General features: G+C 44.5%; 1 protein-coding gene across 4 annotated transcripts; it reads right to left on the bottom strand.

Moving 5' to 3' along the window:
• Positions 1-2087: 2087 nt before the first annotated feature.
• LOC115143155 (hyaluronidase-2-like) lies at positions 2088-20533 on the bottom strand. Of its 4 annotated transcripts, none has more exons than XM_029683296.2 (4): positions 20436-20533; positions 7136-8105; positions 4539-4628; positions 2088-3966 (listed from the first exon to the last, which is right to left on the bottom strand). In XM_029683296.2, the coding sequence occupies exons 2-4, from the start codon at positions 8087-8089 to the stop codon at positions 3574-3576; spliced, it is 1437 nt and encodes a 478-aa protein (XP_029539156.1). In that variant the 5' UTR covers positions 8090-8105; positions 20436-20533; the 3' UTR covers positions 2088-3573. The 4 variants fall into 4 exon arrangements, with proteins under 4 accessions (XP_029539156.1, XP_029539147.1, XP_029539162.1 ...); XM_029683287.2 differs by lacking the exon at positions 20436-20533 and adding an exon at positions 18629-18921; XM_029683302.2 differs by lacking the exon at positions 20436-20533 and adding an exon at positions 18558-18627.
• Positions 20534-21687: the final 1154 nt, after the last annotated feature.

Here is a 21687-nt window from a genome sequence, read left to right as displayed (position 1 = left end):
CACCAGTCCCTCCTGCAGCAAAGCAACACCACAACATGGTGCTTCACGGTTGGGATGATGTTCTTCGGCTTGCAAGCCTCCCCCTTTTTCCTCCAAACATAACGTTGGTCATTATGGCCAAACAGTTCTATTTTTTTTTCATCAGACCAGAGGACATTTCTCCAAAAAGTATGATCTTCGTCCCCATGTACAGTTGCAAACCGTAGTCTGGATTTTTTTATGCCAGTTTTGGAGCAGTGGCTTCTTCCTTGCTCATCGGCCTTTCAGGTTATGTCGATATAGGACTCGTTTTACTGTGGATGTAGATACTTTTGTACCCGTTTCCTCCAGTAACTTCACAAGGTCCTTTGCTGTTGTTCTGGGATTGATTTGCACTTTTCACACCAAAGTACGTTAATCTCTAGGGGACAGAACGCGTCTCCTTCCTGAGCGGTATGATGGCTGCGTTGTCCCATGGTGTTTATACTTGCATACTATTGTTTGTACAGATGAATGTGGTACCTTCAGGCGTTTGGAAATTGTACAGATGAACGTGGTACCTTCAGGCGTTTGGAAATTGCTCCCAATGATGAACCAGACTTGTGGAGGTCTACAATTTATTTTCTGAGGTCTTGGCTGATTTCTTTTGATTTTCCCATGATGTCAAGCAAAGAGGCACTGAGTTTGAAGGTAGGCCTTGAAATACATCCACAGGTACACCTCCAATTGACTCAAATTATGTCAATTAGCCTATCAGAAGCTTCTATAGCCATGACATAATTTTCTGGAATTTTCCAAGCTATTTAAAGGCACAGTCAATTTAGTGTATGTAAACTTCTGACCCACTGGAATTGTGAATTATAAGTGAAATAATCTGTCTGTAAACAATAGTTGGAAAAATTACTTGTGTCATGCACAAAGTAGATGTCCTAACCGACTTGCCAAAACTATATTTTGTTAACAAGAAATGTGTGGAGTGGTTGAAAAACGAGTTTTAATGACTTCAATCTAAGTGTATGTAAACTTCTGACTTGTACATGAACAAATTACCTCACCTAACCTGTACCCCCACACACTGACTCGGTACCAGTACCCCCTGTATATAGCCTTGTTATTGTTACTTTTAATTATTTGTAGATATTTTTTACTTTAGTTTATTTGGTTAAAATGTTCTTAACTCTTCTTGAACTGCACTGTTGGTTAAGGGCTTGTAAAGTAAGCATTTCACATGTATTCGGCACGTGACAAATAGTTTGATTTGATTTACATTTTCCTATCAATCTAAAAATGTTATAAGGTCCTGTGAATTGGCTAAGATGTTATAGGGCTTTAGTAACATGTTTGTTAATGATTGTTTTGTTTACTTACCTACCAACTAGAGTAACAGCAGTCTTGCATTCACAGTCTATTGATTTATGGAATTCACATCTTGGCCACACATTGCCTTTAATAGTCCAACTGTACACGCATCAATAGTATTACACGTGCTAGAAAATGTGGATGCTGTTGAATGAGTGAACAGCAGTACCCTTCCTCCTGGAGGGTCGGAACTGGACGATTGGGGGGGCTTGAAGTCTGGTTTTAGTTATAAAACAAGGCTTTCTCTGTACTCCTAGCACAATAATATTGCTTTTGGCACCATGAGATTACCCCCCTTACACTTGGAAGAGATTCCCAAAAACGGAGGGGAAAAAGAGGAAAAGTGAAATGTTGGCAAGACACAGAGGTAGGTGACTCAGGAGAGCAAGTTACCAAGGTGCAAAGGCCTTCACGTGAAAACCTTACCAGACACGTTTCAGCCTGCTCCCCGGGCGCCTGAGGCGATGACGTGGACGTCGATTAAGGCAGCCCCCTGCACTTCTCTGATTCAGAGGGGTTGGGTGAATCCATCCAGTTGTGCAACTGATTAAGTATGGCCTTTTCCCTTACTTTTCTGATGCCTTTAAATCCAACTACAACTTAATGTGTCACTGTACTGACCATGAATGGTTAAAACATGCTTTTCCAAAATGTATGTCAAACTGCTCACTGTGTTTGCAACACGTGGTATGTGATTGTGAACTCCGATCCACCATGATGTTAATAACGGCAGCACAACAGCTCCAAGATACAAATTCATTGAGAGCCTTCTCATATGTCAAGTTTAATGTAAGAAAAATAAATGACTAATTACACTTAATTACAATTACATCCAATGTACATGTAGGAGAGTAAATGAGAAGCATGTTTGGGACATAAATAAGAGCAGTGAAAACGATAGACCCTCACTGAGGCCCCCTGAAGAAGCCTACGAGAGGACAAAGCCATTTTCTTAGGAATTTGGTTTCAGGCAACAGAAGGCAGAATAGAGTAAAGACACAATGAGCAAAAGTGCTTTCAGCTTTGGTACAATCCTCACAAACACTCAGAAAACATCAACACAGAAAATGTAGATGCCCCAGAATAAGAATCATGACAATAAGGATGATGACCACAGACACGTTAGGCCAAACACACTCGTTGGACAGGCACTTCGCACTGTCATCTGTGTAGATGAGTGGTGTGTTTACAAATATCAAAGAATATGTTGTGGACTACAAACATTTCTTACACATTCTTAGATGAGTTGTTTCTTGTTAATGTGACTGAGGTGCTAAAGTGTTGCAAAAGCAGTCAGCGTACGACACAGTAGATGTAGATGAAATGAGTTCCTTGCCACAATGCTAAGCTTTACTGAAGGTCATGAATATTCACATGAAGCAGTCTTTTCCAAATATTCCAGTTATTTTCCACAGCATCATTAGAGGCATAAAAAAAATAAGACCATAGAAAAAGAGAACATTACAAAAAGATGTTGAAAATTGCTGTTGACTTTCCTCGCCGTATCTGCAGTCGGACCAGATCAGAACTGGGTGAGGGGGTAGCCGTCTACCCGAGAGGTGTGCACAGCACAAGTCTCTTTGGACAGAATCTTCACAGTAGGAGTCTCTTCGTAGAAAAGTAGCATTCTTGTGTGATGCGTTAGCTTCTCTGTTGTTGAAGATTCAATTCCCTCATAAGTTTCAACATGAGTAAAAAGAGAGAGGCATATTCTAACAAACTACTGTCTAACTAGTAACCCAGGTACACTTCTAACTAATGACAGTTTACTTAGACACACACACAAACTCAATAATACAGCTGGTTAGCATTCATACACCTTGCAGACATCTTAGTTCTAGCTGTTAGCTCCAGATGTCTTCCAGCTCTGGTGAAGGGAGGGATAGATCACTACAGTATGGACCTTCATTTCTGCCACACTTGCAGCGCACCCACTCCCTAAAAACATCAAGTCAAAATAGAAGGCCTGTTGTTTTGCCCACTTCAAATGCTGTCCCTTTAGCTTGTGTGGGTAACTGAAGGGTATCTTCAGTCCCCTCCTTCCTTCATCATGTTGAGAAGCAGGCACTCCCATGTCCTCTCCTCCATGGATCAGTCCCACAGAGCAGCTAGTGCCCATCCCTGACCAGGAAGCCCCCTGAGCACCAGTAGAGGCCAGGACTAGAACCAGGATCAAGGTGTGGTGGTGGTGGCTTCCCCCATATTGCACGGTGTCAGCTCCTGCTCCTCCCAGCCTCAGTGGAGCACAGTGAGAAGCCCCAGAGGGAGCAGCAGAGTCAGTACAGACCAGACTTTCCAGACAGGGGCAGCACCACTCTTCCCCAGCTCTCTCTGGGCACAGCCCTCGCCCTTGTACCCACTGTAACACTGGCACTGGAAGTGTTGACGGTACCCAGCCAGCTCCCCCTGGCCTAGTTGCCCAGTCACCTTCAGCCTCCCCCCCTGGCTGCTGATGCTGTGGGTGAGGGGGCTGAGGTGCAGGTAGGCATCAGTGTCTGAGTGTTTGCGGAGGCAGCGGCCATGGAAGCCGCACAACTTCTGACTGCACAGTTCTGCTGCTGTGGAGACATTGAATAGGTACCGGCCTAGTGGACCCCGGAGGTACTCACTCAGACTGGAGCAGCTGGCCTGGAGAGAGAGACACACATACATACAGCGAAACACACACACACATACATTGAGACACACACATATACCCACAGAGTGAGACAGAGGCACAGACTCAGAATGGAAATGAGAAACTCAGAAAAAAACAAAGTGGGGAATTGGAGGTCAAGTGTGATACAGGGCAAACAGAGACACCAACACGTTAGCATTTAATGTGGATAGACAGGAAATAGCCATTACATAGTAGCTACAGGGGGGAACACCAGACTGATGACTCAAACTAGGCATAATCTATGAATGATCAAATAGGTGTTTCCCCCAAGTGGCAACCTATTCTCTACAGGGCCCTGGTCAAAACTAGTGCACTACATTTAAGAAGGGAATAGGGTGCCGCTTGGGAAACACCCCAATTTGAACATTCATAGATTATGCATAGTTTGAGTCATTATGTTGGGAATAGGGAATCTTCAGGGAGAACACTCCCATTGCTGCAGCCATAAGTATGTTACAGAGGGGAACACCAGACAGAGGACTCAAACTAGGCTATGCATAATATTGAATGATTAAACAGCTTGAGTGATGAGAACACTCACATTGCTGCTGGCGTAGGTATGATCTCCCCAGATGATGACCCCAGATGCTCCCAGGGCTACACTCTCCCCAATAGTGGACACCAGGTCTGTCTGCACACACACACAATCACACAAGTTCAGTATGGAAGTTGGCAGCCCATTATGAACATACTGGCCATGTTTGAGATCGACTACATTGCAGTCGGCGACGACCCGTCAAATCATAATGAGTTGTCATCATGACGTCAGGTGATTTGTAGTTCAGTCAGTCTGCAGTGGCTGACTACAGTGACATTAACTGTAACACACGCACCATCAATCTGAAACACACGCACCACCCTCTATGAACAGGAACACACACATCATTTATTCATTTCTTTAACACTGACCAGCTGAGCTGACCTACACCCTTCATGTAGATGATGAGGTCACATTATATGGAAAAGATGGTGATTCAGAACAGAATGTCAGAGGAACTGACACATATCTCTTTACTCCCTGGTTTAAACACAGTCAGATGTGTCACTCCCACGCACATCCTTTCACTCCGACACATCCTTATGGAGACTTCAGACACACTCAAAGTAAGAAATTAAGCACGATACAATATATAGGCTAACCATGATCTCTCGTTCATTCAGAATAATCCTACAAACACACCTTCTGTCTCTCCCTCTCTCCTCCAGTGTGTCTGTGTGAAGAGTGGTCCAGTGGGAAAGTAAACACTGATGCCCAGGCTGCCTAACAGCAATTTATTAATCCACACAAAACAAACCTCACTGCACACATACGCTCACACACATTAGTACCAACCTCTCCAAACGCACCTCTTCAGCACACACACAACCAACCTCTCATTTAAATCTATTCAGGCAGTAATCTATTTCCAATTGTCTTTTGACTCACTACTACAGTGAATTTGTCTAACTCCCCTCTTCTATCCCTTGGTGAAACAGCTGCAGGAAATGTAATGTAAACTGCTGACAGAAATGGGAACCAGCAAACAAACGTCACTCTTCAGACGAGCAGTGGAGTTTTTCCAAAGGGTTTTCAACAGAGTGGTTAAACAGTACATTCACATGTACACCCACGCACACACCACACACACAAAATTCACTTGAACTTGGAGACAATCTGTCTTCCTTCCTGCATTTGTCCTAAACAGAGAAAAACTGGACAGTAAAGAGCGAAGGGAATTATTTAGACTAGGCTAATGGCTCTACTATGGCCCAATCAATTCATTCATGACTCTGGTGTGGGTAAGAATCAGTTGCTGCTTGAGATACAGTATTTTGTGCGCAATGGGTGTGTGTGTGTACTCCAGATTAGTGCATGTGCGTGTTATTGGAAGGTTGGCCAAAGGTAATGATATTTGGTGTAGAAACCGCAGAGAGACATATTTAGGTTTCTGGGGAAACACAGGCAACTCTGTGTTGCTGGACATGCGAAGCCTGGTCATGTAGGAGTGTGTGTGGACATGTGAATGTTCTATATTTAGCCCTGACATATTAGCCTGGCTTTCTTTAACACTATACGATCCAGACAACAAAGCATTCAGATCCTCATGGGCCGGTTTCCCGGACACAAGTTAAAGGGATACTTTGGGATTTTTGTCAATGAGGCCCTTTATCTACTCCCCAGAGTCAGATGAACTCCTGGATACCATTTGTTTGTCTGTGTCTAGTATGAAGGAAATTTGAGGTAGTTTCGTGAGCCAAAGCTAACTAGTGTTAGCACAATGACTGTAAGTCTATGGGTATCTACTAGCAGGAGTAATTAACAACCTACTTCAAACTGCACGCAGAGACATAAAAATGGCATACACAAGTTCATCAGACTCTAGGGAAGTAGATAAAGGGCCCTATTTCCAAAATCCTAAAGTATCCCTTTAAGCTTAGTCCTGAAATAAATACCATGGACAATAGAGAATCTTCATTGAGAATGCTTTTTAGTCCAGGGCTTGGCTTAATCCGTGTCTGTAAAACCATCAGCCCTATATTTTTAGGCCCTGGTTAAAGTAACACTTGTCTTGTAAGACCAGAGGGGACTGCATTCTTGGTTAACATGTTAAAACTTGATTTGTTTAACGCTTTTTTGGTTACTGCATGATTCCATATGTCTTATTTTTACTATTTTCTACATTGTAGAATAATAGTGACGACATAAAAACTATGAAATAACACATGGAATCATGTAGTAACCAGTAAGTGTTCAACAAATCAAAATATATAGCAAAGAGTTGCTATTTGAAAGATCTCAAATATAAAATATATTTGGATTTGTTTAACACATTTTTGGTTATTCTACAATGTAGAAAATAGTACAAATAAAGACAAACCCTTGAATGAGTAGGTGTTCTAAAACTTTTGACCGGTAGTGTACATCAGGGTTAATTCAGTCTCACACACACTTTATCGACATAAAACAACAAAAAAACAGTTGTGGTAAGAGGCAGCTGAGAATTTCAAAGCTATAGTGTGTCTGATTGATTTCTTACCGGAATAACAAAAACAGAGATATCAGGTCTCTGCATAGCACAAGTTTTGGTCATGATGAAGAAGGCTAATCATATCTACAGTATAGGGACAGAATCAGGCCTATAACATGGGCCCTCTCACCTCAGTCAGCGGAGTCAGCTCGTTGGCATACGTAGGCCGGGTATAGACAAAGACAGGCCGTGCCAGCGCGTCACCTGCCGATGCCAGACGCATCCCCTCCTTCACCCGGTTGCGGACAAACTGCCGTCCAAACATGGTGGAGCGCAGCACTGTGCTCATGTAGACAGATGGGAACAGGGCTGTGCTCTCAGTCCATAGCCAGGTCAGCTGGTCATTGCGAGCCACCTCCACGTCAGGGCAGCGACCAGTGTAGTTCTCCAGGCCGCTTCGGTAGTCATGGTTGTAGCAGTCTGGAAACAGGTAGAACCCCCACAGCTGGTTGGGCCGCAGGCTCTTGGCCAGCCGCAAGGTCTCCAGCATGAATTTCCGGGCCGACAGCTCAAACTCCTGCTGGGCCACTTTCCCCACGCGCTCCAGGGGCCACTCCAGGTTTTTGTTGGCCACCAGTTGCCGGGATTGGTTCCGGTATACGTCCTTGACGTCCCAGTTGCGGATCCACAGCGGACGCCACTCCTCCCAATCGATGACGGCAAGGCCTTTGGCGTTTGGTTCACTTATGTACTTGTGAACACCTTCGGGCATCTTCTCGTAGTGCTGCGTGAGGCTGGCGGCCTGTGGGAGCCCACCGTTCACCGCGGTGCCGTCCCGCTCGTAATACGGATACAGCCCTAACCGGTCCTTATAGAAGATGGTGAGGTTCTGTCTGACAAATCCCTCGTTGGGCGACGCCACTATCTGGAACTGCTCCAGCGGGAAACGCACACCATGCCGGGGGCGGCAGTCCTCTGTTGGGGCATTCCAGGCGAGGAGCAAAGGCTTCTGGGAGAACATGGGCCATCTAGTGGGCTTCAGTTCTTCAACTCCGAGGACATTCCAGGGAGTGAGCAGAGCCAGGAGCAGCAGCCAGGGCAGCTGGCCAGTCAGGGCCAGGAGAGAGTGAGGCGCTACCCCCATGGCCACCTTCTCTGCCCTGGAAGAGAGACACAATGTCAATGTAGCTCTTTACAATCACAGCCTAGGAAATGAGCCTCTCCAGTTACTCAGTTTCTCTGTAGACTATATAATTTGGCAGTGATACAAAGAGAGCTATTTTTACTGAATGAAATGGCATGTTTACTTAATATACATTTCTCCAGGTGCCCTCACAAACCATTTCTAACTGTGTTATGTAATAATATGCCTTGAGCAAGAGTGTGTGTGTTTTCAACTTCAAATCAACATTAACTTCCTTTCACAACACTGATTGGCACACATATGGTAGGAGATTGCCAACCATTATGACAGGGCTAGCTAGTAGGATATCTCTGAAATGTAAGAGGGTATCTTGGTACTACTCTTCATACTAACATTGTTGGAAGGTCATGTAGCCCTGCAGTAAATAACACAAACAAAAGACAGACAAAACTGTCTGACAATGCATGGGGAGATAATATATTATTTCCAGGGTTGGGTAGGTTACTTTCTAAATATAATCCGTTAGTTACCTGTCCAAAATTGTAATCAGTAACGTAACTTTTGGATTACCCAAACTCAGTAATGTAATCTGATTACATTCAGTTACTATTAGATTTCTTTCCCCTTAAGACACATTAGAAGAAGACAAAAATGTATGTTACCAATTGAACAACATCTATTGCAGGATAAATCAACGTTAAAGTTTACATAGCTGGCCATATATGGATGTAAAATGTTACTTTATGGGTTGGTTATGTAGGCTTCTTCTAACCCATCGCTTTCTACTACATATAAAAATAATATGATTAAATTATATATTTACATTAAAAACCAAAGTCTATCAGAATTCCAGTCATTCAAATAAATATTATACCCCTTGATCTTCAAGAATAGGATTTGGAAATATGGAATTATAGATTAGACAAATTGATTTACCTGAGCATAACCCCAAAACTAAGGACTTATTAGCCAGCACTACTCTGTTCTTTATGATTTTGTGGTCATGGAGGACTGATTGGGCTCATTGATTCCAGTTAAAAAATAAATGCTGCACTCATTGAATGGCATGCTTTGAGCACCACTGAAAAGTGATATTTACATGTGAAAAATGAATGCCTTATGCTGCATTTGCTATAGGCCTATTGTTGACCTTTTTGTTGGTGACACTTTTTGATATCTTGATAATATGCAGCTGTTTATTGGGCAAATCCACAGATGAAACAATAACAAAATCGCCGCCCCGCCTCTGTTTTGGTAAAAAGCTGAGGGATGGGCCTGGAGAAATGTAACCACTCTCAGATTAATAGACAGAACTACGGATGGTAGGACTGACCATCCACGATATCAAAAGTATTGTTTTAACCATGTTATGAGGCTATACAGTGTTTGTTCACATTTACAAACATTTGTGAAAAACAAGATGATATTTTGAGTTCTCATGAGGCATTATAAATTATATTATTCAAGAATCAAATAGATATATATATATAATCTATAAGTCAAAAACATTATGTAGCAACTACAGATTGCCCCTTTAAATCTATCAAAAATGTGATTTTGAGCATGTGTCCATTAGGCCTATGGATTTTTATTTTATCAGCATGAATTTGATTGAGCAATAAAAGCCCCACTTGTATTCCATAGGCCGCTGTTGCAAGAGTGTACTTTTCACTGGATGTCCACTGGTTTCAAAAACAATGATTGCAAGGCAGTTTAAACTTCTTGAATTCAACCATTATTGGGTTCAAATACTACGTTCCAAGATGGCGTAGCAGTAAGTCGTCCTGTCGTCCTGTCCCGTGTATATATTGTTTCTTTTTCGTTTTTTACATATTTTTCTTCGCATACCTCTTTAAAAACATTTTGCTAAACCTAAGCTTCCAAATACTCTCCTGCAACCCGCCTCACCCAATGTAGCTATTTTTCCTAAAGTATTTATATTTACTTCGGAACCGGAACCCCTCAACTGAAGCTAGCCAGCTAACCACCAGCTATGCTAGCGGTCTTCAGCTAAACGGTCATCAGCTAACCTTTAGCCCGGAAAGCTCTCGCCAGTTCGAACAACGCGACTCTAACCAGAGCATAACGGACCTATCTATTTTTCATCCCCGGATTCCCACCGCAAACTGAACATTTTTCAGCTGGATCTTCACAACTAGCTATCTAGCTAAACCGCAACCTAGCTAGCCCGGCCAGAGCACCTGTAGCATACTCCTGGGCTACAATACCCGGGCCCACGACCGGTCTATCGATGTCACCGCATGAAGAGGAATAAACAGACTCACCCCATCGCGACGTCCCCCAAAGGCTAACTCTCTAGCCCTCGCTATCTCCCTGCTTGCCAATTCGGCCTGCTAACTGCTTGCTTGTCTAGCTCCGGTCCGCTAACTGCTACCTTGTCTAGCCCGGGCCTACGAACTGTTAGCTTGTTAGCACAGGCCTGCTAACCGTCTGAATCGCCGCGTCCCAAACACTTACTGGACCCATATTTACTTTCTATCTCTTTTTGATTTTTAATTTGTTTATACCTTCCGGAAACCTGCCTCACCCAATGTGATACGGAATCGCTATTATTTTTTTATTTTTTTTTAGAACACACTCAAGAACCTCCAGACGCTAACCAGCTAACTAGCTACAAGCTATTTAGTCATTGTTAGTTATTTTTTAACCTGGATAACACTCGCCAGTCCAGCTTCCCTGCCCATCCACCGCTGCCCCCTGGACACCGATCTCTTGGCTACATAGCTGATGCACGTTGGACTGTCCATTAATCACGGTACTCCATTCTGCTTGTTTGTTTTATCTGTCGGCCCCGTTGCCTAGTCAACGCCATTTTACCTGCTGTTTGTTGTGCTAGCTGATTAGCTGTTGTTGTCTCACCTACTGTTTTAGCTAGCTTTCCCAATTCAACACCTGTGATTACTGTATGCCTCGCTGTATGTCTCTGTCAAATGTCAATATGCCTTGTATACTGTTGTTCAGGTTAGTCATCATTGTTTTAGTTCACAATGGAGCCCCTAGTTCCACTCTTCATACCCCTGTTACCTCCTTTGTCCCACCTCCCACACATGCGGTGACCTCACCCATTACAACCAGCATGTCCAGAGATACAACCTCTCTCATCATCACCCAGTGCCTGGGCTTACTTCTGCTGTACCCGCACCCCACCATACCCGTCTGCGCATTATGCCCTGAATATATTCTACCATGCTCAGAAACCTGCTCCTCTTATTCTCTGTCCCCAACGCTCTAGGCGACCAGTTTTGATAGCCTTTAGCCGCACCCTCATTCTACTCCTTCTCTGTACCGCGGGTGATGTGGAGGTAAACCCAGGCCCTGCATGTCCCCAGGCACCCTCATTTGTTGACTTCTGTGATCGAAAAAGCCTTGGTTTCATGCATGTCCACATCAGAAGCCTCCTCCCTAAGTTTGTTTTACTCACTGCTTTAGCACACTCTGCTAACCCTGATGTCCTTGCCGTGTCTGAATCCTGGCTCAGGAAGGCCACCAAAAATTCAGAGATTTCCATACCCAACTATAACATCTTCCGTCAAGATAGAACTGCCAAAGGGGGCGGAGTTGCAGTCTACTGCAGAGATAGCCTGCAAAGTAATGTCATACTTTCCAGGTCCATACCCAAACAGTTCGAACTACTAATTTTGAAAATTACCCTCTCCAGAAATAAGTCTCTCACTGTTGCCGCCTGCTACCGACCACCCTCAGCTCCCAGCTGTGCCCTGGACACCATTTGTGAATTGATCGCCCCCCATCTAGCTTCAGAGTTTGTTCTGTTAGGTGACCTAAACTGGGATATGCTTAACACCCCGGCAGTCCTACAATCTAAGCTAGATGCCCTCAATCTCACACAAATCATCAAGGAACCCACCAGGTACAACCCTAACTCTGTAAACAAGGGCACCCTCATAGACGTCATCCTGACCAACTGGCCCTCCAAATACACCTCCGCTGTCTTCAACCAGGATCTCAGCGATCACTGCCTCATTGCCTGTATCCGCCACGGAGCCGCAGTCAAACGACCACCCCTCATCACTGTCAAACGCTTCCTAAAACACTTCTGTGAGCAGGCCTTTCTAATCGACCTGGCCCGGGTATCCTGGAAGGACATTGACCTCATCCCGTCAGTTGAGGATGCCTGGTCATTCTTTAAAAGTAACTTCCTCACCATTTTAGATAAGCATGCTCCGTTCAAAAAATGCAGAACTAAGAACAGATACAGCCCTTGGTTCACTCCAGACCTGACTGCCCTCGACCAGCACAAAAACATCCTGTGGCGGACTGCAATAGCATCGAATAGTCCCCGTGATATGCAACTGTTCTGGGAAGTCAGGAACCAATACACGCAGTCAGTCAGGAAAGCTAAGGCCAGCTTCTTCAGGCAGAAGTTTGCATCCTATAGCTCCAACTCCAAAAAGTTCTGGGACACTGTGAAGTCCATGGAGAACAAGAGCACCTCCTCCCAGCTGCCCACTGCACTGAGGCTAGGTAACACGGTCACCACCAACTTCAATAAGCATTTCTCAACGGCTGGCCATGCCTTCCGCCTGGCTACTCCAACCTCGGCCAACAGCTCCACCCCCCCCGCAGCTCCTCGCCCAAGCCTCTCCAGGTTCTCCTTTACCCAAATCCAGATAGCAGATGTTCTGAAAGAACTGCAAAACCTGGACCCGTACAAATCAGCTGGGCTTGACAATCTGGACCCTCTATTTCTGAAACTATCCGCCGCCATTGTCGCAACCCCTATTACCAGCCTGTTCAAACTCTCTTTCATATCGTCTGAGATCCCCAAGGATTGGAAAGCTGCCGCAGTCATCCCCCTCTTCAAAGGGGGTGACACCCTGGACCCAAACTGTTACAGACCTATATCCATCCTGCCCTGCCTATCTAAGGTCTTCGAAAGCCAAGTCAACAAACAGGTCACTGACCATCTCGAATCCCACCGTACCTTCTCCGCTGTGCAATCTGGTTTCCGAGCCGGTCACGGGTGCACCTCAGCCACACTCAAGGTATTAAACGATATAATAACCGCCATCGATAAAAGACAGTACTGTGCAGCCGTCTTCATCGACCTTGCCAAGGCTTTCGACTCTGTCAATCACCATATTCTTATCGGCAGACTCAGTAGCCTCGGTTTTTCGGATGACTGCCTTGCCTGGTTCACCAATTACTTTGCAGACAGAGTTCAGTGTGTCAAATCGGAGGGCATGCTGTCCAGTCCTCTGGCAGTCTCTATGGGGGTGCCACAGGGTTCAATTCTCGGGCCGACTCTTTTCTCTGTATACATCAATGATGTTGCTCTTGCTGCGGGCGATTCCCTGATCCACCTCTACGCAGACGACACCATTCTATATACTTTCGGCCCGTCATTGGACACTGTGCTATCTAACCTCCAAATGAGCTTCAATGCATTTACATTTACATTTAAGTCATTTAGCAGACGCTCTTATCCAGAGCGACATACAACTCTCCTTCCGTGGCCTCCAACTGCTCTTAAACGCTAGTAAAACCAAATGCATGCTTTTCAACCGATCGCTGCCTGCACCCGCATGCCCGACTAGCATCACCACCCTGGATGGTTCCGACCTTGAATATGTGGACATCTATAAGTACCTAGGTGTCTGGCTAGACTGCAAACTCTCCTTCCAGACTCATATCAAACATCTCCAATCGAAAATCAAATCAAGAGTCGGCTTTCTATTCCGCAACAAAGCCTCCTTCACTCATGCCGCCAAGCTTACCCTAGTAAAACTGACTATCCTACCGATCCTCGACTTCGGCGATGTCATCTACAAAATGGCTTCCAACACTCTACTCAGCAAACTGGATGCAGTCTATCACAGTGCCATCCGTTTTGTCACTAAAGCACCTTATACCACTCACAACTGCGACTTGTATGCTCTAGTCGGCTGGCCCTCGCTACATATTCGTCGCCAGACCCACTGGCTCCAGGTCATCTACAAGTCCATACTAGGTAAAGCTCCGCCTTATCTCAGTTCACTGGTTACGATGGCAACACCCATCCGTAGCACGCGCTCCAGCAGGTGTATCTCACTGATCATCCCTAAAGCCAACACCTCATTTGGCCGCCTTGCGTTCCAGTACTCTGCTGCCTGAGACTGGAACGAACTGCAAAAATCGCTGAAGTTGGAGACTTTTATCTCCCTCACCAACTTCAAACATCAGCTATCTGAGCAGCTAACCGATTGCTGCAGCTGTACATAGTCTATTGGTCAATAGCCCACCCATTTTCACCTACCTCATCCCCATACTGTTTTATTTATTTACTTTTCTGCTCTTTTGCACACCAATATACATGTACCTGTACATGACCATCTGATCATTTATCACTCCAGTGTTAATCTGCAAAATTGTAATTATTCGCCTACCTCCTCATGCCTTTTGCACACATTGTATAACAGGGCTCCGGGCAGCCGAGCGGAAATGGAGGAAAACTCGCCTCCCTGCGGACCTGGCATCCTTTCACTCCCTCCTCTCTACATTTTCCTCCTCTGTCTCTGCTGCTAAAGCCACTTTCTACCACTCTAAATTCCAAGCATCTGCCTCTAACCCTAGGAAGCTCTTTGCCACCTTCTCCTCCCTCTTGAATCCCCCCCCCCCCCCCCCCTCCTCCCTCTCTGCAGATGACTTCGTCAACCATTTTGAAAAGAAGGTCGACGACATCCGATCCTCGTTTGCTAAGTCAAACGACACCGCTGGTTCTGCTCACACTGCCCTACCCTGTGCTCTGACCTCTTTCTCCCCTCTCTCTCCAGATGACATCTCGCGTCTTGTGACGGCCGGCCGCCCAACAACCTGCCCGCTTGACCCTATCCCCTCCTCTCTTCTCCAGACCATCTCCGGTGACCTTCTCCCTTACCTCACCTCGCTCATCAACTCATCCCTGACCGCTGGCTACGTCCCTCCCGTCTTCAAGAGAGCGAGAGTTGCACCCCTTCTGAAAAAACCTACACTCGATCCCTCCGATGTCAACAACTACAGACCAGTATCCCTTCTTTCTTTTCTCTCCAAAACTCTTGAACGTGCCGTCCTTGGCCAGCTCTCCCGCTATCTCTCTCAGAATGACCTTCTTGATCCAAATCAGTCAGGTTTCAAGACTAGTCATTCAACTGAGACTGCTCTTCTCTGTATCACGGAGGCGCTCCGCACTGCTAAAGCTAACTCTCTCTCCTCTGCTCTCATCCTTCTAGACCTATCGGCTGCCTTCGATACTGTGAACCATCAGATCCTCCTCTCCACACTCTCCGAGTTGGGCATCTCGGCGCGGCCCACGCTTGGATTGCGTCCTACCTGACAGGTCGCTCCTACCAGGTGGCGTGGCGAGAATCCGTCTCCTCACCACGTGCTCTCACCACTGGTGTCCCCCAGGGCTCTGTTCTAGGCCCTCTCCTATTCTCGCTATACACCAAGTCACTTGGCTCTGTCATAACCTCACATGGTCTCTCCTATCATTGCTATGCAGACGACACACAATTAATCTTCTCCTTTCCCCCTTCTGACGACCAGGTGGCGAATCGCATCTCTGCATGTCTGGCAGACATATCAGTGTGGATGACGGATCATCACCTCAAGCTGAACCTCGGCAAGACGGAGCTGCTCTTCCTCCCGGGGAAGGACTGCCCGTTCCATGATCTCGCCATCACAGTTGACAACTCCATTGTGTCCTCCTCCCAGAGCGCTAAGAACCTTGGCGTGATCCTGGACAACACCCTGTCGTTCTCAACTAACATCAAGGCGGTGGCCCGTTCCTGTAGGTTCATGCTCTACAACATCCGCAGAGTACGACCCTGCCTCACACAGGAAGCGGCGCAGGTCCTAATCCAGGCACTTGTCATCTCCCGTCTGGATTACTGCAACTCGCTGTTGGCTGGGCTCCTGCCTGTGCCATTAAACCCCTACAACTCATCCAGAACGCTGCAGCCCGTCTGGTGTTCAACCTTCCCAAGTTCTCTCACGTCACCCCGCTCCTCCGCTCTCTCCACTGGCTTCCAGTTGAAGCTCGCATCCGCTACAAGACCATGGTGCTTGCCTACGGAGCTGTGAGGGGAACGGCACCTCAGTACCTCCAGGCTCTGATCAGGCCCTACACCCAAACAAGGGCACTGCGTTCATCCACCTCTGGCCTGCTCGCCTCCCTACCACTGAGGAAGTACAGTTCCCGCTCAGCCCAGTCAAAACTGTTCGCTGCTCTGGCCCCCCAATGGTGGAACAAACTCCCTCACGACGCCAGGACAGCGGAGTCAATCACCACCTTCCGGAGACACCTGAAACACCACCTCTTTAAGGAATACCTAGGATAGGATAAAGTAATCCTTCTCACCCCCTCCCCCTTAAAAGACCTAGATGCACTATTGTAAAGTGGCTGTTCCACTGGATGTCATAAGGTGAAAGCACCAATTTGTAAGTCGCTCTGGATAAGAGCGTCTGCTAAATGACTTAAATGTAATGTAAATGTAATGACTCCCCCTTTTTTTTCTACTGTGTTATTGACTTGTTAATTGTTTACTCCATGTGTAACTCTGTGTTGTCTGTTCACACTGCTATGCTTTATCTTGGCCAGGTCGCAGTTGCAAATGAGAACTTGTTCTCAACTAGCCTACCTGGTTAAATAAAGGTGAAATAAATAAAAAAATAAAACATTTAGATTTGTGAACAGCCATGCACAACAACCACAATCCGTAAGGCGCAAATAACTAAATGAGAGCAGTGTGATTCACATCAATGCGCTATGTAGATATCAATAACAAATTAAATCCATATCACCGTAGAGTACACCACTGCTGTTATCCTCACCTCCAAGCGTTAATTCAAATTCGATAATCTGTGGATGCCGACAGTAGTCGCACCATTGGACAGTAGCCTTCAAAAGCCTATTCCTGCGATCAATCAAACACATTTTGTGTGTCATCATAGTGGTCTCTGACTTGTGGTCAGACTCGCTCAGGTGGAACAAATTTTAACTTTTTTTTCAATGCTTGAATATCATTGAGAAAACAAGTCTAAAATATGTTTTTCGCTAACATCCTTTCTGAGTTTAAAAGTAACCCTTGAAGTAATCATCTAGTTTTTCAAAAGTATCTGTAATCTGATCACAATATTTTTGCTGGTAATGTAACGAATTTGTTACCGTTTTTGTAATCCTTTACATGTAACGGATTACACCCCAACCCTGATTATGTCTGTGGACCAAAAAATACCGATGACTGCATTTTACCCTGTTTTCGTGTTTATGCTGGCCTCGAAACGAATCGAACAATACACTCAAATGTAAAACCAAACCAGCTCACCAGTTTCAGACAATGTGAATGATTATCATTACTCGCTAATTCGTTAATCAAATAAGTAATTATATGCATACCAAATTCACCACAAACTAGTACGAACACGCGACGTAGTTGTACACGCGCACAACGTTAGCACGAGCTAGTTTCACAGTCATTGCATTTACTCATCACATTGTAGCCAAATACAATAACTGAAATTGAACGACACAGTTGCGAACTGTGCAATAATGTTACACTACTTGCTACTGTAGCAACACAAGTTTCACTAGATGACCAAGGGAATCTGACCTGTAGCAGACGACTAGATCAGGACAACGGTTTATTCCACTAATGTGGTTTCAAACAAAAAACGACAAGAATCTGCCGACATCCTGGTATACATATCTCCTCATGATGGAAATGTTCCACCAGTCTTCTTGCTAATAACATATTATAATCAATACATTTTTCGGGAAAATCCACTCTTGCCAACAACGCATCGCGCCCATTTCCAAGCAGAGAAACAATGCTCCGATGTGCTACGAGTTTAGAACTGCTCGTTCCATTCTACGGGAAAGGGGGGGATACGTTCAGAAATTGACTTCAATGTTTAGGTCACTTCGTCTTGATGAGGAGTAATACATATATGTCATTGGACTAATTAATGTCAATGTATATTTATGTGTATGTTAAAGCCATACTAATGTATTTGTAGCGTTTTTGGTTTGACGTTTGTTTACGATTACTCCCTTTAAATGTCAATAGTGGCTTAGCCTTCCAATTTCGCTGAGGGGTAGGATATCACCCCGAAATGTGTTCTTTAAATTAAGATAGGCGATAGTCACATGTAGGAACCAATCCAATTAATTATGTTTATGTAGGTTTAGATAGCAGATATGTGGGTGACTAGCACTGCTAGCTAGTCTATAAATACCACGTGTTACAGGAGTGTGGATGTCCACTTTAAACGAGCCCATCCTACTTTTAGACTGCGTGTTTGTTATAATTCAGTCATCTTAATGTAGTCCTTACTGATACTTCTCAGTAATTGACAAGCTATGTGACCATACTCTTTCAAATCTTTCAGGAAACAGAAATAAAGCATACAGCTGTCTAACTTCATCCACACATTTGCAGTTCACCCCCTAGAAAGCATGATGTCCACTGACCATGTGCTATGGACATAGCTGCTGTTCCTGTGAAAGTTGGGAGCGACCACTGACTCTCCGTGCTGACTCACCTGACAGGGTCAAACTTATGAAGGGGAAAGCGTCTCTCATGGCTGCTGACCAAGCAGGTTAAGACCTACAGCAGGAATTTCTCGCTCTCTTTCTCACTCTGTTTGCTTGTTCGCAGATGTAATTTCAGTACAAGGAACACAGAAGACCAGACCATTTTAAGTCAACTGGGATACCTTAAAGGAACGTATCATGTAAACAGGGCCTGCCTGCTTTACATCAGTCCCAGGTGTATCTGCCTGTAGTCTGGTCTATCGCCACTGAATGTCCATGGTTTAAAGCCTTCCCCTCTCTCTAAACCCTGTGGAGCGGGCAGTAACCAGGAATTGCTACTAACTAACACACATCTGGAGGTAAACTACAGTAGTAGTGAAGCCACCGTGCTTCTACCTCTTCATTGCTTAATTGTTATTTTAGGCTGGGTTTCTGTATAACCACTTTGTGACAACTGTGGATGTAAAAGGGGCTTTATAAATACATTTGATTGTATATAGCCTGGTTATTGTTATTCTTATTGTGTTACTTTTTATTATTACCTTTATTTTAGTCTACTTGGTAAATATTTTCTTAACTCTTCTTGAACTGCACTGTTGTTTAAGGACTTGTAATTATGCATTTCATGGTAAAGTCTACACTTGTTGTATTCGGCGCATGTAACAAATAAAGTTTGATTGAATGATTGACCACAGTAGAGTGCATTTACCACAATGCAATCAGTGCCTTAGTATGCCACCCACACACAGCTAGGCAGCTACAGGCACAGATGTGTGGTGCTTTGAAGTCTGGCCTAGGGTCCACTGTTGTGAAATCCAGACAGGAATCTACTTGACAGGAACAAATCATTCAGCAAACCAGAGGGGATTTGACAGTGTTTTTTGAGAGGAGGGCAGTGCAGTGCAGAGAGGAATGACAAAGATGTTGTGGAAATGTGTTTTGTAGTTTGAAGTAGTTTATCCAAGGAAGAAACTCTCTAGCGGGGAAGCTTAGGGGTGGATTTGTTTTATGCTACACTCCCTAATTGATAGCATGCTAACAAAACTCACAACTTTTAGACAAGAATCTCCTATGCATAGACTACACACATGAAACAACTATGAAGAAGCTGAAAACACATGAAAATAGATGTTAGAGTAAATTGGAATATTATCAAATTAAAATGACCTAACACACTGTGTGTGATATGTTTAGACATTTTACAAAAGGCATCAATGTGATGTGCCTCCTGTCATAGCGGTGTTACGCTCATCGTCGGATGATAAATGACCGGACCAAGGTGCAGCATAGTAGGTTTGAAAACGTAACACCGGGAAAAACAATGAACATAAACCGAACACAAAAGCTAGTTGTGTCTAAAGCAACAAACAAAGACAAAAACGAAAGTGCACAATTCTGTAAGGCAAAATAAACTATACAGAAAACAAGATCCCACAAAACCCAAAAGGAAAATGACAACTTATATATGATCCCCAATCAGAGACAATGATAGACAGCTGCCTCTGATTGGGAACCATACTCAGCCAAAAACACAAAGAAATAGAAAACATAGTTTTTCCCACCCTAGTCACACCCTGACCTAACCAAACATAGAGAATAATAAGGTCAGGGCGTGACAAGCAGACAATGAGAAATTGTGTCTGAAATGCAACTGGTAATCAACCTTGGTTAATTGATTCAGGAGTAGAGCACATGACTTTTAGATGATGGATACATGCATAGTAAGAAATGGAGTAAAAAAAAAAGAAGGAATGCAGACAAATATGTTATAGTCAAATGTTGAATAAATCGGTCTCTGAAGTTTTTCCTACTTACCCAACAGAGGCTAGACTCCTTTTCCTTGCAAATCCACCGAAGAGGACTGGATGTGTTGTACAGACCAGTTTCTTTCCCCACTATAATGTTGGCTAAAGTGTCCTGGGTCCCCCTGCATTGACAATCATTTGAGTGTGTCAGTAGTTAAATGCAGAGATCCAGCCTTACATCTTATTTCAACCTCTGACAGACCCCACCTCTGTCCCGCCCATGCAACCATGCCAAATAGACATCAGGCTCATGAACTCAATAACATATAACTCACCCCTCTCACCAAGGTTAGGTTTAGTTAGACTTAGGGCTCAAACAAACCAGAAGGTACTTCCTTCCCTCTCATGCTCATAAGAGTCAATTCCGCCCTATCCCTTAATTTAATGGTAAACTGACAGGTTGTTGGATCAGGTATTATATTAGGTATCAATTCTGAGGCATAAAGATTACTTATTTTACTAGTCTTCCCCAAATGCCCAAACTCTACAAAAATCCTGTGTGTGTGTGTGTGTGTGTGTGTGTGTGTGTGTGTGTGTGTGTGTGTGTGTGTGTGAGAGAAAGAGAGATAAGAGAGAGAGAGAGATAAGGCACATGTTAGGGTTTAGTGTCGAAGCCAGGGGGTTCCTTTGTTTTTGTCACTGATCATCTGACTGCAGTATGACCTCAAGCGTCTCCCATTGTCCAGCTATTGTCCTGCTCAGGGTATAAAGTTAATTCTGACCCTGTACTGGGGGAAAGGGTATGCCTGGGGTCACACACAAACATGCACACACCCACACACGATAACGCTTGGGGCTAGCGTGAAACGTCTCCGGCAACCCATAGTTTTTAGTCTAATCAGCACTTTAAATGCTGTTGAAAGTACATTCAAATGAGCATGAATGTACATACTGTTCTTTGCATTGGGTATTTTGGGTGACTGTTGACACAAAAGACCTCTGTGGTAGGAACATTGCCACTTTGTGCTGCATTGTGTTGAGCCCTATATAATAGACACTTTCTCATTGCGTGATAGACACTGTCCTTAGTGTGTCCCTGTATAGGCAGAAACAAAAGCTGCTTTTTATACGCTGGGCAAAAGCAAGGTCATAGATCAAAGCCAATAACAGTCACTAAACTAAGAAGCTAGGCTTGTGAATAATCATTAGTGCCAGTTAGTGGGGTTGGTGCTGAAGTGAGATGGATAAGGGTAAAATTAGGGTAATAATCACAGTATTAACTATGTTAATTATGATCATCAAGTTCTGACCTTCATCAGGTT

This window comes from Oncorhynchus nerka, linkage group LG2 (genome assembly GCF_034236695.1).
Source record: "Oncorhynchus nerka isolate Pitt River linkage group LG2, Oner_Uvic_2.0, whole genome shotgun sequence".
Taxonomy (NCBI): Eukaryota; Metazoa; Chordata; class Actinopteri; order Salmoniformes; family Salmonidae; genus Oncorhynchus; species Oncorhynchus nerka.
The sequence above is the reverse complement of the archived record's forward strand: the minus strand, read 5'-3'. Positions and strand labels throughout refer to the sequence as shown.